Source organism: Hemitrygon akajei, chromosome 21 (genome assembly GCF_048418815.1).
Source record: "Hemitrygon akajei chromosome 21, sHemAka1.3, whole genome shotgun sequence".
NCBI lineage: Eukaryota > Metazoa > Chordata > Chondrichthyes > Myliobatiformes > Dasyatidae > Hemitrygon > Hemitrygon akajei.
In genome coordinates, this window is record NC_133144.1 from 44762704 (window position 1) to 44781638 (window position 18935).

The 18935-nt window shown below is 39.3% G+C and overlaps 1 protein-coding gene across 2 annotated transcripts in view; it reads right to left on the reverse strand.

Annotated features, from left to right (window-relative positions):
- The window catches only part of LOC140714261 (protein transport protein Sec24C-like), an 81145-nt gene that overhangs the window by 50121 nt on the left and 12089 nt on the right, over nt 1-18935 (reverse strand). For both annotated transcript variants that reach the window (XM_073025322.1, XM_073025320.1), the window contains exon 2: nt 8055-8257. In XM_073025322.1, the coding sequence (XP_072881423.1) occupies nt 8055-8220 (166 nt within the window). In that variant the 5' untranslated portion in view covers nt 8221-8257. The remainder of the gene's footprint in view (nt 1-8054; nt 8258-18935) is intronic.

Below are 18935 nucleotides of genomic sequence, written 5' to 3' on the forward strand. Positions count from 1 at the left end.
ACAAAAATAGTAAATTCTTTAAGTGCTTAGCTAATTAATCTTTTTGTTATTATTGTTATTATTTTATTATTATTTAGTTTTAAAATGTTATTATTATTTAGTTTTAATCATAACAGGCATTCAGAAACCATTGTAAAACCCTAGCAACCTCGATAGACAAAGCTGATGATGTGATGTTGCCATCAGTTAGTTTCTCAGAAGAGATCAATGGGTAAAACTTGTTCTGACCCATACCTGATCACAGATGTTTGCACTTAGCTGTGACCTGGCTCAAAGCCTCAATGACCTCATTCTGAAGACAACCTCAGCAGCAAACATACCTTTCTGAATGTGGACAAGGTATCTACAGATAACGATTACTTTTATTTGTCACATATACATTGAATCATTGAAACATACAGTGTTGGTGTGTCAATGACCAATACAGTCCAAGGATGCACTGAAGGCAGCCTGCAAGTATTGCCATACTTCTAGCACCAACACAGCATTCCCACAACTTAACTGTACCTAATGTATACATCTTTGAAATGCAGAAGGAAACCTACGCAGTCATGGGGAGAATGTGTGACTCTTTACACACAGCGGCGAAAACTGAACCTTGATCTTCCAATCACTGGTGCAGCAAAGCATTACTTATCTACAACACTACCGTGCTACCCCTCTAATTATGTTTGTATATAGTTTTCTCCCATGCACAGACTGCAATCCTACTCAGCAATATCAGCAGTGTAGTGGAATGAATCTGATTCATTGAATCTCTTGAGTTTACCCATGTTTCATTTGGTGACTAGACCTGAAGGCAAGTGCAAATGCTGTCAGATGGGCAACATACAATAGTTGCAGTTTTGTACAAGTACAGAAAATGTAACTGAGATAAAAAGTTGAGTGGGACTTCCGATAAGATGGCGATTGTTTAGTCGCTCCGAACTTTTGCTCCGTTATACTTCCTATCTTTGCACTATATGTCTCCCTTATTAAACCTTAGTTATTTTATTAGATCTCTTTTACCTGCCTGCGAACACATCTATCTCATAATGGCTACCAAAAGTACTAAAATCGGGTAAAAGGAAACTTCCACAGCTCTGTCGGCTGAGATTCTCGCTATTTTGGAACAACATCGACAAGATACTTTAACGGATTTTAAAACTGAATTTAGAACTTCTTTCAACCAGCTGGATTCCAAATTGGATCAGATTAATGCCAGAGTGGATGAACATGCTGAACATTTATCTCGCATTAACTTAACTTCTGAAGATTTAGAACGCCGTGTTCAACATCTTGAAACTTTCTGCTCCAACCTAGCGGAGAACAGCAAACTTTCTTCCAAAATGGTGGATCTTGAAAATCGGAGCAGACATTGCAATCTACGAATTCTTGGTTTGCCAGAGGCCACCGAAAAGGGCTCTTCCATTGAATTTTTTTCATCTTTTCTCTGTGAGATTTTCGGGAAAGAATTTCTACTGACTCCACCTGAGCTTGAAAGGGCTCACAGGATTTAAGTTCCTCGTGCAATTTTGGGTTCCCGTCCACGGCCAGTTATTTTATGCTTTCATCGATACCAGGTGAAAAACCGTTTGATTATGGAGGCACGCCGCAGAGGTACTTTTGCTTTTCAAAATATGGTCATTCGTTTTGTGGAGGATTATGCCCCCCAGGTTCTGAAGATACGTGCTGAGTTTAAAGGTGTAATGAAAGTGCTTTTTGATCGCGGATTCAGACCCTCTCTCCGAAATCCAGCCGATCTTCGAATTACGCTTACTACTGGAGAATATAAGTGGTTTAAATCAGTGAAGGAGGCTGAGGCATTTGTTGGAAGTCTTCCAGCCATCTCGTCTTCTTTGGAACCGGTCTGACCTTCTAAAATGGTTGATAAGTACTTCTCGAAGTAAAGTTATTTTTTCCGAACTCAGACTTTACTTGAATAATTCAGACATTAACTATTGAAACTCTAAGGGCTGTAGTTAATCTCTCCCTGGACTTGGTGCGTTTTTTCTAAATAGATGATTTAAGTTTAATGTTTCCCTGTGGACTTTTAGATTTTACTCATGTAATCTATTTTACTTCTGTATAACTTTATCTGTAGAGAACTACAATTGATTTCAACTTGTTTTGGAGGTTTGGAGTTTTTATTGAAGGCCTCCCTGTTGGTTGATTTATAGTTTAAGTTTTGCTTTTTTTTTCTGTAAACGGTTGATAAGTACTCTCTTTAAATTTATAATTTCCCCCTTCCCCCCCTTTTTTTTCTTTCAATCTTTTATAATTTTTCGCGGGTAGGTTAGTTTTAGTTTTCTTTTCTGATTTTTTTTGTATTAAGTTTTATACTTTTTCTGTTGAAGTTGTTCCTATTTGTAATTCTGTTCTCTAGTGCATAAATTAGCTATTATTTGATATATAATTTATACGGAACTTTTGTTAACGATACGGAACTGGAAGTCATTTTTGGGTTAATTTTTTTTGTAGAGCGAGCTGCTTTGTCGGGTAGCCGTCTAGTTTTGGGTTGCGAGGGTGGGGTGAGTTCTCCAGTTCCAACACTTTTCTTTTGTTATTCAGGAAATGTCTCTGTTTTGATTCTACTGATTTATGTTTACATTTTTGCTCCCAGACTGTTACTGTACTGCTTGATTTTTTATAGATAGATAGATAGATAGATAGATAGATACTTTATTCATCCCCATGAGGAAATTCAACATTTTTTCCAATGTCCCATACACTTGTTGTAGCAAAAACTCATTACATACAATACTTAACTCAGTAATAATATGATATGCATCTAAATCACTAACTCAAAAAGCATTAATAATAGCTTTAAAAAAGTTCTTAAGTCCTGGTGCACTAACAATTGATAATGGTTAATACACTTAAATTTGTGAGCTGGAATGTAAAGGGATTGAATCATCCTGTTAAAAGAAGGAAGGTCTTCTCTCATATTAAACAACTCAAAGCTGACATTGCTTTCCTTCAAGAAACTCATATTCGTAGTTTTGATAATTCTCGGCTTTTGTCAAAGTGGGCGGGTCAGCATTTTCAATCATCCTTTGCTGCCAAAGCTAGGGGGGTTTCCATCCTTATTAATTCAAATATTCCTTTTGAACTCCATAATAAGATATCTGATACAAATGGCCGTTTTATTATTGTTTCTGGTAAATTATATAATACTAAAGTTGTACTAGCAAACCTGTATGCTCCCAATTTTGATGATGTTAATTTTTTTGAACGTTTTTTCTCCTCACTACCAGATTTAAACTCATATTCTCTTATACTAGGTGGCGATTTTAATTGTTGGTTAGATCCTAATTTGGATCGATCGTCCTCTGTTACTAGATCACCTACTAAATCTGCCTTAGCTATTCATTCTTTTCTTTCTAATTATGGTATCTCAGATATATGGCGTTTCCTTCGTCCTACTGAAAGAGATTTTTTTTTTCACATGTTCACCATACCTTTACTAGAATTGACTATTTTTTACTTGACAATCAACTTATTCCATTTGTCTATTCTTGTGATTATCAGAGTATACTGATTCCTGACCATGCCCCAATTACTTTGTCTTTAAATTTTCCTGGTCTCCCTCAGAGGAATAAACACTGGCGTCTTGACTCGACTTTATTATCGGATGATGATTTTCTAAAATTTATTAAGGATCAGATAACCTTTTATTTTAACACCAATACGTCATCTGAAATGTCATCCCAGATTGTCTGGGATGCCATGAAAGCATATTTGAGGGGTCAAATAATCTCCTATACAGCAAATCTTAATAGAAAGTCCTGTACAGATCGATTAGACCTCATTAATCAGATCAAAGAATTAGATCAACTGTATGCTCAAACTAAGAATACTGAATTATACAAGAAGCGTGTAGAACTTAAAACTAAATTTAATCTTCTGTCTACTCAACCTGTTGAACGCCAACTTCTTGAAAGTAAGAGTCGCTTTTATATTCATGGTGACAAATCTGGTAAATTTCTAGTTAATCAGTTGAGGCGTTCTAAAGCTAAACAACATGTTACAAAGATCCGGAAGGAAAATGGAGATTTTACATCAGATCACTTAGAAATCAATGACATATTTAAAAATTTTTACTGTCGACTTTATTCCTCTGAATCTCTGAATGAGAATATTTGTTGATCTTTTATAAAATATTCTGAATATTCCTTCGCTTTCATCTGATTTTAAAGTAAAACTTAATGCGCCTATATCATCAGAAGAAATATCTTTTGCAATTTCTGCATTGTCTTCAGGGAAATCTCCTGGACCTGATGGGTTCCCCGCAGAATTTTATAAATCATTCTCTTCACTTCTTTCACCTCAGTTACTCTCAGTACTGTCTGACTCATTTAATTATGGTAAATTGCCACCCTCTTTTAATGAGGCATCTATTATTCTTTTATTAAAAAAGGGTAAAGACCCAACAGAGTGTTCCTCGTACAGGCCGATTTCTTTGCTTAATGTTGATGTTAAAATCTTGGCCAAAGTTTTGGTTTATAGATTAGAAACTGTTATTCCCTCTATTATTTCTGAGGATCAAACTGGTTTTATTAAAAACTGTCTTCCTTTTTTTAATATTCGGCGTTTATTTAACATTTTATATTCACCTTCAACTGGGATTCCTGAATGTGTTATTTCCCTCGATGCGGAGAAAGCATTTGATCATATAAAGTGGAACTACCTTTTTGCAGTTTTAGAAAAATTTGACTTCGGTCAAAGTTTTATCTCTTGGATCAAATTGCTGTATTTGTGTCCTACTGCCTCTGTTTTGACCAATTTTCAGAAATCCCAGTTATTTAACCTCAAACGTGGCAACCGCCAGGGATGCCCTTCAAGCCCCTTTCTCTTTGATTTGGCTATAGAACCTTTGGCGATAGCATTTCGAAGCTGTCCTGAATTGACCGGGATTTGGAGGGGGGTGTTGAGCATAAAGTTTGTCTTTATGCTGATGACTTATTACTTTTTCTTTCAAATCCATCTACATCCTTACCTCCAATGTTCTCACTTCTTGATCAGTTTAGCCAGTTTTCTGGCTATAAACTTAATTTACATAAGAGTGAACTTTTCCCAATTAATAAAGAAGCACAAGAAACAGCATTTCATGACCTCCCTTTTAAAGTAGTTCATAATCAATTTACTTATCTTGGGATTACAGTTACAAGGAAGTTTAAAGATCTTTTTCGTGAAAATTTTGCCAATCTTTTATATACTACAAAACAGAGTCTGTCACAATGGTCACCTCTATCTATGTCTTTGGTAGGTCGTATTAATGTTGTTAAAATGTATGTTCTCCCTTAATTTTTTATATTTATTTCAATCAATCCCAATTTTTATTCCTAAAACTTTTTTTGATTCCTTAGACTCTATTATTTTGTCATATCTGTGGAAGAATAAGCATTCCAGAATTAATAAAGTTTATCACCAAAAATCTAAAGAAGAGGGTGGCATGGCCTTACCTAACTTTCGTTTATATTATTGGGCAGCCAATATACCTTTTGGTCTTTTTTCCATAGCCAACCCGAGTGCCCTAATTGGGTGGCAATGGAGTTGAGTTCCATTAAAGATCTATCTATTTCTGCACTTCTTGGCTCTGTACTCCCTAGTAGTTTGTCTAGATTAATTGTTAATCTTTGTTAGACACACTTTGCGAATATGGGCTCAGTTTAGGAAATTTTATGGTTTCTATGGTTTTTCCTCTTCTAGTCCTATCTTACATAATCACCTTTTTTTTACCTACTATGTATGATTCAACATTCCATGATTGGTATAGGAAGGGCATTAGACATTTTGAAGATCTTTTTATTGATAATCGCTTCGCATCTTTTCAACAGCTCTCTGCTAAGTTCAATCTGCCCAATGCCCATTTTTTTAGATATCTCCAAATTAGACATTTTATTAATCCTTTAATTCCTAACTTCCCTGAAATGCCTGAGAAAAATGTTATGGATTTATTTCTTTCTATTAATCCACTGGGTAAAGGTTTAATATCATTTATTCGTGATAAATTAGCATTCTTACGGCGTGCCCCTGTGGATAAAATTAGAATGGCTTGGGAGCATGATTTAAATATCTCTTTATCTGATGAGACTTGGGACTCGATTCTCAAAACGGTTAATTCAACCTCTCTTTGTGCTCGCCATTGCCTCTTACAGTTTAAAATTGTTCATAGAGCCCATGTCTAAATCTAAATTATCTCGATTTTACCGTAATATTAGTCCTCTTTGTGATAAATGCAAAAGGGGCGAGGCCTCTCTTATTCTTATGTACTGGTCCTGTCCTAGCTTAGAGAAATTTTGGAAAGATGTCTTCATAACTTTATCCTATATTTTGAATCACCACTTAGAACCCGACCCTTTAATTGCTTTGTTTGGTTTTTTGGGTGAGACAGATATACGTTTGAGTTCGACTAAGTGTCGAATATTATCTTTTGCTTCTCTTCTGGCTAGACGTTTAATCCTCCTTAGATGGAGAGATGTTGCCCCGCCCACACATGCTCAATGGCTTAATGATATTATGTCCTGCTTAGACCCTGACAAAATTCATTATTCAGTTCTTAATTCGGATATAAAGTTCCATAAGGTCTGGGGACCTTTTATTGAGTACTTTCATAACCTTCCTCTTAATTAAGGTTTTTTTTTCGGTCCCTTGCTTTCAGCTTTTTTTTTGGTAGTAGGCATTATTATCTTCTGTTTTCAAGTGTATTTACAATTTTGGGGGTTTGAATGTCCTGATTTATATTCTCTATATTGTGTTGGTCTGGAGTTTTCTTTTGTTGCGGGGCTTGGGGAGGATACTAACTTTACATGACTTCAATTTGGGTGCTTTCTCAATTATCTTTTTTGTATTATATTATTATTGTATGCTTATTTTTGCACTGTATTAATTTTCTTCATTTTGGTTTGGGGTTTTTTCCTATCTGTAGTGATGTAGAAAATGCATTAAAAAACCAATTTAAAAAAAAGTCGATAACTTTAATTTCATGTGTCATCGGAATGCTCTGCATAGAGTGCCTCTGATAAGCTGCTTATTGCTGAATTTTTTATTTTCACTTAGGGTATTAGAAACCAAAACATCAAATCTTAATGGAAGTAAACTTCTCATTACCCTATTTAGAATTCAACAGCAAAGAATATCAGCATCTTGCAAGTCAAAGGAAATCATTCATTCAATGTAAAATTAGAGACAAAGACCTTAGCTAAAACCACATTTAGCGAATTGTGTGCAGTTCTGGCCGTCTTAACTATAGGAAGGACTTCATTAAACTGCAAAGGGCAGAGAAAAGATTCACAAAGTTGCCAGAACTGGACTGCTTGAATTTTAAGGAGACTGGCTATGCTAAGGTTGTTCTCTCTGCAGTTTAGGAGACCGAGGGATGTACATATAAAGGTACAGAAAATCATGAGAGGAATAGATAAGGTGCATGATCCACTTCCTTTCCTCAGGGTTAGGGGAGTCTTAAAAGAGTGCAAGGGTTTAAAGATGAGAGGAAAATAATTAAAGAGAACCAGAGGGCAAATTTTTCCCCAATCAGAGGTTGGCACTGGGTAACAATCTGCCAAAGGATATTTTGTTTTCTTCATAGATACAGCACAGAATAGGCCCTTCCAGCCCTTTGAATTAAGCCGGCCTGCAACCCCTACAACCATGATTAACCATGACTTAGTTACTGGACAATTTACAATGACCAATTAACCTACTAACTGGTATGCCTTTGGACTGTGGGAGGAAACCAGAGACCCAGAGAAAACCCATGCATTCCATGGGGAAGACGTACAAGCTCCCTACGGAGGTCGCTGGGAATGAACTCCCAACACCCCAAGCAGTAATCGTGTCACAATAACTGCTATGCTACATGGTACTTAGTGGCGAGTACAATTTACAACGTTTAAAAAAATAATTGGACAGGCAAAAGAATAGGTAAGATTTAGAGGGATACAAGTCAAATGTAAGCCAGTGGGATTAGTTCAAGTAGGCATTTTGGTCAGCACAGAAGTTAGGCAGAAGGGCCTGTTTCCATGCTGTTCTACGTTGGATCAATTGTGTTTTCATTTCATTTCATTAAATACCTTGTGGCACAGCATTTTGTTGGTAACCTTGAACAGGTCCATTGTATGGTCCATATTGCAGCGGCGGAACACCAGTCATATGCTGGTTGTCATATGCAAACTGTTGGTACCCTTGGTAACCAGGTTGTGGCTGCCCATAAGATGCCATGTGACCCTGCTGATTCATCTTTATTTGGCCAAGTTCATCCCCAAACTGATGTTACCTGAAATTAAGAGGGAGGAAGAAAAGCACAAGGTCAAAATTCTCATTACATTCTAAAAACTTCTGCTATGCATTTTTCATTACAGGCAAGGAGCATGCTCATCCTAAAAAAAATTACTCAATTTCTTATTAACTAAAGTGCAGATGACATCTTACACAAATGGAAAATAGACAAATCATGCTTTGCTATTAATTACATGTTATTACCAGTTCCTCAGTCAGACACTTCCCAAGCCAAATAAAGAGGCAGCAAACAGCAGTGTATCATTGAAATGACACAGAGTCTGGGAGTAGTAGTTTATATTACATATATTTTGATATCTTTGTCTGTGAAGTCCTCTGACAAAAATAATAACTCTGGAACTGGATTGAAAAGTTTAAGTGAGAGCCAAAATATGACAAATTTTCAGTTTGAATACAATGGTAAAATGCAAAACTTCAAATGCTGAAAATCTGAAGAACAGATAATACTTCAAATACTCAGGACAAGCTGCGTATATATGAAAAGTAACAGCATCTATGTTTCAGGTCAAATACTTTTGTTAGAACTTAAGGAGACAAATGGATTTCTCTGTATATCTGGAACATATTTGCCAGTTCTAATACTGTCTATATTAGATTAGATTCAACTTTATTGTCATTATGCCGAGTACAGATACAAAGCCAATGAAATGCAATTAGCATCTAACCAGAAGTGTAAAAGAATAGTGTTATTTACAAAATTACTGCGAATAAAAAGTGCTACAGCATACAAATATAAAAGTACTGAGACAGTACAATATGCTTAAATACTGCTTAGCGTTATTAAGTTATATCAGTTTTTTAACCCACATTCAGGACCACTTCTCTTCAATGCCCTTGCCACACAAACAAGAGTTGCCTTACCATTTTGTATCTATGCTGATTTGTAACAGCTTCTCAATAATGAAGCAGAGAAGATTGGCAAACCTTTAGCTATAAGCACAATGGGAAGTCTCCATATTCTAACGGTATCCAAGAATCACTTTTTGACAATATTATTTGTTATAAGACAAAGTAACAGATTTTGCATGATGATTGCTCATATTTCATATCAAAATGTCTGGTCTTGGCAATTATGCACAAGTTCCAAAAAGTGATTCTTCTTTAAATTACACTGGCCTATGGTGACTTCCACTGCTATTAACAAATTTTATGACATAACTATGTTCTTTGTGTGCCAAAGGGCCTGTATTGTGCTGTAGGTTTTCAATGTTTCTGATCAGGAGCACCAAAATTTGTGTATTTTCCAGAGAGTAGTTCATGTTTTAAATAAATTAATTTTCAGATCTAAAAAATCCTAACATGTTAGGTGAAAAATAATTTATCTACAAGCTGCAAGACAGCAAAAGCAATTAAACCCTGGCTTGTATTGTTTCATATCCTGAAATATATATCACATCGAAATCAAACCTTGCTACACAACAGAACAAGATAAAGCTTAGTGTTAAAATTAATGAGAATGTTTGCAATTAATTGATCATTGTCTTTGGATTCTTTCATTGCTGCTCTAGAAATATTCTCACACAATGGTACCAAAAAATACAAAACTTCTGATTATTTTTGGTAGAAGAATCTGTGATCAGCTAAAAGATGATGAACTTGAAAATAATTATTTTGTACTTCCAAAACTGAGTTGCTTTTGTTAACACCTATCCATTAGGTGTCATAACACAGTAGCAGATTTTTACCATGAACCCCAAAGCAACCCCCCAGCTCCCCACTCTCACGCATAAGCAGCAGCAAAGCGACAACCCCCAACATGTAATGATGATCGCAAATAATCAAAAACTGAGACGCAATCAGGCAGGAAACACAAGATCAAACAAATTGCCAGTTTTCTGTCCCACCCAATCTACAGTAATGTGATAATCAGCTATCCAATTATTCAGAAATCCTCATTGTTCAATACTAAAACTGTATATTTAAAAAAAAGTGAGGTAGTGTCCAAAGATTTACTGTCCATTTAGGAATCAGATGGCACAGGGGAAGAAGGTAGGGGTGGGTGGGTGAGGGGGGGGGGGGGGGGGTGTGTGTGTGTGTGTGTGTGTGTGTGTGTGTGTGTGTGTGTGTGTGTGTGTGTGTGTGTGTGTGTGTGTGTGTGTGTGTGTGTGTGTGTGTGTGTGTGTGTGTGTGTGTGTGTGTGTGTGTGTGTGTGTGTGTCTGTCTGTCTTCAGGTTTCTGTACCTCTTACCTGATGGTAGGAATGAGAAAAGGGCCTGCCCTGGGTGCTGGAAGCCCTTAATAATGGATGCTACCTTTCTGAGACACTGATCCCTTAAGATGTCCTGGGTACTTAGTAGGCTAGTACCCAAGATGGAGCTGACTATATTTACAATCTTCTGCAGCTTCTTTCAGTCCTGTGCAGTAGCCCGTCTATACCAGACACTGATGCAGCCTGTCAAAATGCTCTCCACAGAAGAACTATAGAAGTTTTTGAGTGTATTTGTTGACATGCCAAATCTCTTCAAACTCCTAATAAAGTATAGCCACTGTCTTGCCTTCTTTATAACTACAGGTACATGAATATGTTGGGACCAGGTAAGATCCTCAGAGATCTTGACACCCAGGAACTTGAAACTGCTCACTCTCTCCACTTCTGATCCTTCTATGAGGATTGGTATGTGTTCCTTTATCTTACCCTTCCTGAAGTTCACAATTAGCTCCTTCGTCTTACTAACATTGAGTGCCAGGTTGTTGCTGCAGCACCACTCCACTAATTGGCATATCTCACTCCTGTACGCCCTCTCATCACCACTGAGATTCTACCTACAATGGTTGTATCATCAGCAAATATATAGATGGTATTTGAGCTATGCCTAGCCACACAGTCATGTGTACATACAGAGTAGAGCAGTGGGCGAAGCACACACCCGAGGTACGGCAGTGTTGATCGTCATTGAGGAGCTATGTTTTCACCAATCCAGACATATTGTGGTCTTCCAGTTAGGAAGTCGAGGATACAATTGCAGAGGGCGATACAGAGGCCCAAGTTCTGTACCTTCTCAATCAGGAATGTGGGAATGATGGTATTAAATGCTGAGCTATAGTCAATGAACAGCATCCTGACGTAGGTGTTTGTGTTGTCCAGGTGGTCGAAAGCCATTAAGATTACGTCTGCCGTTGGCCTATTATGGTGTTAGGCAAACTGCAATGAGTCCAGGTCCTTGCTGAGGCAGGACGTCTGTGTAAATACTACCTATGCACAACTATCGGTCGGCAAGAAATAACAGATCATACACCACATAAAATTATAAAGAAAGTTATTTATCAATATCAGCTTTATCAAATAGTTAATAGGAAAAAGAAAAGAACAAATGAACTCTTCTCGGGCTTCTAGCCAGGTACAGATATTGATTTTAACCACATTTCGATGACAAACTCTGCTATCTGCATCAGGGATGATGCGTGGGCATGTCTAGTCCGGCGATATTTATACTCCCATTGTCCTTTCCTCCTGATGGTTAGTCCTCATTCAATCAAGTTTCCGCTGTCCCACCTTGTTTACAATCGATGATACACAAGGAGGATTCCCCCAAGGCCTTTTGTCAGTGGGATAGACTTTCTGAATTACTACCTCACTAAGCATTTAACAACAACGTGGTCTCCTTTTGTTGGAGGTTGAGAGCATCCCATCACAAATTCAACCAACTCTGTAAAAATGAAAACTAACATCCAGCTAACCCCAAAGGACATAATGGTCAGTTTCAATGTGGTGTCCCTGTTAATGCGAGTTCCCATTAAAGACAACTTGGTCCATCTGCAGTCAGGTTTGATAAAGGTACCATTGACCTTAAAAAACACCCTTAGATCAACGTACTTCCTCTACAAGGGAACCTACTATGGACAAGCGGAGTGGTCTTGGAATGCCCTTGTCACTGGCTTTTGTTAATTTCTACAGGGAGGACTTTGAGGAAAGGGCTCTGAGTTCATTGCCCTTATACCCCAAATGCTTCTTCAGGTACATCGATGACATCTTTGCAGTGTGGCCTCATGGACACTCCAACAGTTCCATCCAAACATTCAATTTATGATGGAGAAGAAGAATGGCTGCCTCCTGTTCCTGGACATTCTAATATGATAAAAACTGGATAGTCACTTCGGACAGGGCATCTAGCAGAAACCCACTCATACAGACCTGTACCTCAACAGTAACAGCCAGCATATGCCTCCCAATGTAGAGCGGTACTTTCTACTTTGATCAACCATGTGAAAACTATTTCAGACCTGGAGAGCCACCTTGAGGAAAAAGGATGATTAGGCATAATGTTCTTACAGAATGGTTACAAGGTGAAGGAAATCATACAGGCCCTTAAAAGGGCCAAAGGAAAAATCAGAAAACCTAACAACGGAGAGGAACCCATTGCTACTGCCTCCCCTGCACATAGTTCCGCGGTTTCTGGAAGGATCACCAGGATCCTGAAGAAATACTAGATTAATACCATCCACAAACCCATAAGGAAGCTCAAACTACAGCTTATGCAAGTCAAAGGCTAGCTTTTACAAGATTCCCTGTGAATGCAGAGCAGAGCATGATCAGCTAGATGGGACACAAAGTGGAAACCCGCATCAAGGAGCACAGGAGGTGTATCCATTTGGGTTACCCGAAGAAACTGTCGGTAGCAGAACACTGCATTTGCTATTGAAGTCAATAGGATTGACTGGAATGGCACAAAAGTACTGTGACTTTTGGGACTGCCTGGCAAAGGAAGCCATTGTAATAAAACTAGAGGGAAAGAACTTTAAGAAGGTTTCACTCCAAGAAAGAAATGGAATTCAATTTGTAAATAAGGTGGGACAACGGAAACCTAATTGGTTACCAATTAGGAGGGACAAATGACCTGAGTATAAATTCCATCATACTAGACATACCCAAGCATCATCCCCGATGAAGATGGCAAAGTTTGTCATTGAAATGCAAGTTAAAAGCAATACCTATACTCAGCTGGAGGCCCAAGAAGAGCTTATTCATCATATACACCAGAAAAACAGTGGATCCTTTTCCAAAAGGGCCTTTAATTGTCACCAAACAATTGATACTAGAGCGTACAATCATCACAGCAATATTTGATTCTGCGCTTCGCGCTCCCTGAAGTACAAATCGAAGTAAATATAATAAAAATTTAAATCATAAATCAGAATTTAAAAATAGAAAAGGGAAAGTAAGGTAGTGCAAGCCAGGTCCAGATATTTGGAAGGTATGGCCCAGATCTGGGTCAGGATCCGTTCAGCAGTCTTATCACAGTTGGAAAGAAGTTGTTCCCAAATCTGGCCATAGGACTCTTCAAGCTCCTGAAACTTCTCCTGGAGGGAAGAGGAACAAAAAGTGTGTTGGCTGGGTGGGTCATGTCCTTGATTATCCTGGCAGCACTGCTCTGACAGCGTGTGGTGTAGAGTGAGTCCAACGATGGAAGATTGGTTTGTGTGATGTGCTGGGCTATGTTCACGATCTTCTGCAGCTTCTTCCGGTCTTGGACTGGACAACTTCCATACCAGGTTGTGATACACTCTAGAATGCTTTCTACGGTGCACCTATAAAAATTAGTGAGGGTTTTAGGGGACAGGCCAAATTTCTTCAGCTTTCCTCAGGAAGTAAAGGCGCTGGTGGGCCTTCTTGGCAGTGGACTCTGTTTGGTTAGACCAAGTCAGGTCATTTGTGATATTCATCCCGAGGAGCTTAAAGCTTTTGACCTGTTCCACCTGCGCACGACCGATGTAGATGGGGTCGTGCGGTCTGCTACTCCTTCTGAAGTCAACAACCAATTCCTTCATCTTGCTGACGTTGAGGGATAGGTTATTGTCTTCGCACCATGCCACCAGGTTCTTAATTTCCTCTCTGTACTCAGACTCATCATTACCCAAGATACGGCCTACAATTGTGGGGTCATCAGCAAACTTATATATTGAGTTTAATGGAAACTTGTCTACACAATCATGGGTGTACAGTGAGTACAGCAGGGAGCTGAGTACACAGCTTTGTGGGGCACCAGTGCTCAGAGTGATTGTAGAGGAGAGCTTGTCCCCTATTTTTACAGCCTGGGTCCTGTCTGTGAGGAAGTTGAAGATCCAGTTGTAGATCTGAGTGCTAAGACCCAGGTTCCGGAGCTTAGAAATCAGTTTATTTGTGTACAATGTACTGTGTATGTTAATCAAAACGGCTTCTTTGGTTTGCTAGAGTAGGAATGCTTTTATGTTTGATAAGTGTTTTCTCTCGCAGTTGTTTAGCTTTGGACTTGCTGATATGGGGATTGTATTCATTTTTTAACCAATGGGGAATGTTAATTTGTCTTGTGAGGCTGGGAGCTTGGGGGTTTCGCAGTCTTTAGAGGAGAGGCGGGAAAGAGACGCCGAGGAAGGTGGACGTGCGCTGCACTGCTCGGTCGACCACCAGGGGCGGTCCCAGGTGCGAGGACGTGGAGGTCGGAGGAAAGTGACGAGGGGTCGAATGGTTCGATGGTTGAGCTCCAATGATGTGCACTAAACTGACTGAACTTTGATAAGTTGGCACCTTTTACTTTATTTTCTTTTCCTTCATATATACTGTATTGCATAGTACTCTTTTAGTTTTAGTAAAATCTTTAAAGTGTATTCCATAATGGTATTTTGTGTGAGCTTGATATGGTGTGTGCGCGCGTGGCATAAACTTGATTCTCATAGCACCTGCGTGTACAGGAGGTGGGGTTGGTGAGTGACTGGATCTCCTTTTCCCCTAGACATATACCAGCCTGTTGGGTAAGTGTTACATTTGGAATGATGGTATTAAAGGCAGAGCTGTAGTCAATGAAAAGGAGCCTTTATTCTCCAGGTGTTCTAAGGAGGAATGTAGTGCCAGAGAGATGGCATCTGCCGTTCACCTGTTGCTCCGGTAGGCGAATTGCAAAGCTTCGAGGTTGACCTGTAGGTTATGGTTGATGTGTGCCATAACCAATCACTCGAAGCACTTCATAGCAATTGATGTTAGAGCCACGGGTCGGTAGTCATTCAGGCATGCCACCTTGCTTTTCTTCGGCACCAGGATTATCGTTGCCTTCTTAAAACACGAGGGGATCTTAGACTGAAGCAGGGAGCAGTTGAAGATGTCAGCAAACACTCCAGCTAGCTCGCTTGCACAGGCCTTGAGAACCCGTCCTGGAACGCCATCTGGGCCCGTCGCCTTCCTTGGATTTATCTTCAGGAAGGCTCTTCTAATGTCTTCCTCGGTGACAATGAATCTTGATGCCACCAGGTCCGGTTCATCCAGAGGGGGTGGGATGCTTCTCTTCTGTTCGAATCTTGCGTAGAATACATTAAGTTCATCAGGAAGAGAAGCGCTACAGTTATTGATATTCCCAGCCTTTTCTTTGCACCCAGTGATCTCATTTAGACCCTGCGATAGTCTACTGGCATCCCTCTGGTTAGCCTGGGCTTCCAACATGGCTCGATATTGCCTCTTGGTACCCTTAATGGCTTTCTGGAGTTCATGCCTGAATTCTATGTAGCAATTGGTATCCCCGGACCTAAAAGCCGCAGCTCTAGCCTTCAAAAGGGACTGGACCTCATAATTCGTCCAAGGTTTCCGGTTAGGGAATACCCAGATCGTTGTATACACAGTCCAACATGCATGACCGTTGTAATTCATACTGGAGTATTCGAGGATGTATCTCATTCATCACGCACTGGACCCATGGTCTACGTGAAAGCACCAGCTACATTCCTAACCTCCCAGAGTCTTTTACAGAAAACTGCTAATATAAACTACCTTACAGCATTAAATTCTAATACAAAATCACAAAAGATACCAAAGCAGACAAGTAATCAATGATTTGGTCAGAGACTGGTTTTAAGAAGCATCTCAAGATTTAGTAGAGAATTCATGTAGTCCACAAGTAAAGATATGAAATTAGAGAATGTCAAAAAAGTATGGAAAAAAACAGGAAACAGACTGGATGACTAGAAGAGATAGAAATGGAGGAACACCACCATACAGATTTGAAAGAAAAGTTTTTTTTTAATCTATGTACTGTTCAATCAAATGTCATTGTAAGTTACTTTTTACTTGTGTAGTTAGTAAGCACAAGTATATGGAGAACCAGTACAGTCTGGAAATATCAGAGTAATACATGTGTCCCCCATTTTTCGAATGTTTGCTCTACAAAACCTCGCTGTTACGAAAGACCTACATTTGTTACCTGTTTTTGCTAACAGAAGGTGTTTTCACTGTTACGAGAAAAGGCAGCACACGAAAAATGTAGTGCGTGAAAAACAGTGCACGAAAAAAGGCAGCGTGTGAATAAAGGCAGCACGTGCCCCGAGCAGCTAAGTTCCTCCCCCAGAACTGCATTCTGGCCAGCATTGCTTAAATACGTGCCTGTGAGCATCTGTGCTTTATCTCAATTTATTTTGTGCATCCGTTAGCAAGTTGAGTTCTAAGGTATTGGAAAAGCCTAAAAGAGTGCGTAAGGGTGTTACACTTAGCGTAAATATAGACATAATAAAGCATTTCGACCTTGGTGAACGGAGTAAGGATATAGAGAGTATGGCTAAGGGTTTATGGAAATTGATGAAGATGATGTTGAAGAGGTTTTAGCATCCCATGACCAAGAACTGAGAGATGAAGAGCTGATGAAGGGGAAAGGATAACAATTAAAGCCAAATGCAGTAGCGAATGGCCCGAAAGTGAAGACGTCCAGGAACTGAATGTGAAGCAACTGCGTAAGATTTTCGCTGTGATTGACAACACTGCAATGATTGCAGAAAAGTATGACTTTAATTTTGAAAGGGTACGTAGGTTTAGGGCATATTTGCAGGATGGTTTGAGTGCTTACAAAGAACTGTATGATAGAAAGATGCGCGAGGCTAAGCAGTCAAGCATACTGTCGTTTTTCAAGCCATCCACATCAGACGACGAAACTCGACTTTCGACATCGGGGCAGGCAGACATAGAAGATGATGACCTGCCTGCCTTGAAGGAAACAGACGACGATGAGATGACACCCCAGTCCCCTCTACCTCCCACCACCCCAACTTCTGACCACTCAGCCTAACACACCATCATCAGTGTGTTCATTGTCTTTCCAATTCCGGGAAGTGAAACTACACCATACATACATTATTTCTACTTTATATAGGCTGTGTATTTTTACGTGTTACTTGGTAGCTTCATAGCTTAAAGGTTACTGGAGTGTTTCTGTCGAGAGCGCTTGCACTGTGTGTTTCTGCTGGGAGCGCTTGCGCCGTGTTTTTGCCGCAAGTGCTGCTGAGAGCACTTGTGTGAGATTTTTGCTGCGGTGGACAGTGCTGCAATAATTGCAGAAAAGTATTCCTACATTATATAGGCTGTGTATTTATCAGATCATTCCTGCTTTTACTATATGTTACTGTTATTTTAGGTTTTATGTGTTATTTGGCAGGTTATTTTTTGGGTCTGTGAACGCTCACAAATTTTTCCCATATAAATAAATGGTTAATTGCTTCTTCACTTTACGACATTCTGGCTTACGAACCATTTCATAGGAACGCTCTGCCTTCGGATAGCGGGAGAAACCTGTACACACAAAATGCTGGAGGAACTCAGCAGTCCAGACAGCATCAATGGAGAAGAGTAAACAGGTGACGTGTTAGGCCGAGACCTTTCATCTGGACTGAAATGACAGCCTGAAATGTCGACTGTTTACTATTTTCCATAGATGCTGCCTGGCCTGCTGAGTTCCTCCAGCACTTTGGGTGTCTTACTTTGATTTCCAGCATCTGCAGATTTTCTCTTGTGTGGAAATATTAGAGGCTACCCACAATAAGCTCAATCTTGCACCCATCCAATAGCCACACATTTGTATTTTAAAATAAATTGACAATAATCCAGGCTTATTTCTCACTGTCTTGACTCTGGGTACTTATACTTAACCATTCTGACAGCTCATCTACGAACTAGTGGAGACAACTGGGTCAGTTGTTTGGTAAAACACTTACAATTCTAAAGTCACTCTGAATTGTGCCAGCAACTCAAAGATTCATATTCAACAACTCTGAACAGCAAGTTAAAAATTTGATTACTTGGTGGACTGTTCTTGTAGCTGCAGAAAATGTGTAATGTTCTAATAATTAAAACAGAATTGGTCTTCTGTAAACTAACCAATGAGCATACAAATACAGTAGGCCAGTCAAACCTGCTCAGCCAATCAGTGCAATCATAGCAGATCCTCCCAATACCATATTTGCACTCTGCTCTACTTGACAACTCATGCACAGAAGTCCGAAGTACCTCTGATATCAAAGTATGTATACGTTGTCCAATCTTGAGTTTTGTGTCCTTATAGGCAACCTCAAGTCAAAGTAACCTCAATGGAATCCATTAAAGACTGTATAACACTCAATAGAGAGAGAGGGAAAAAAACTAAATTGTGCAAATAAAAGCAAATCACTTCAGAATTGAAGTTTTACAAGATACACGAAGCCAGGCATCAATACAGCTGGAGCAAGCCACACAGTCTCAGTTTGGAGCACAGCCAAGTTAAGGTTGCAAGACCACAGACACAAAGCCAGGCAGTCAGAATAGGCCACAGCCTCAGTTCAGTGCAGAGCTGCTCAATCGTCATGAAGCAGAGAGCAGAACCAACCCTCGCCTTGCCTCTGGTCTCGACACCGAGCTTTTCAATCAGGCCCGGTGCTTAAATCAGCCAAACTTC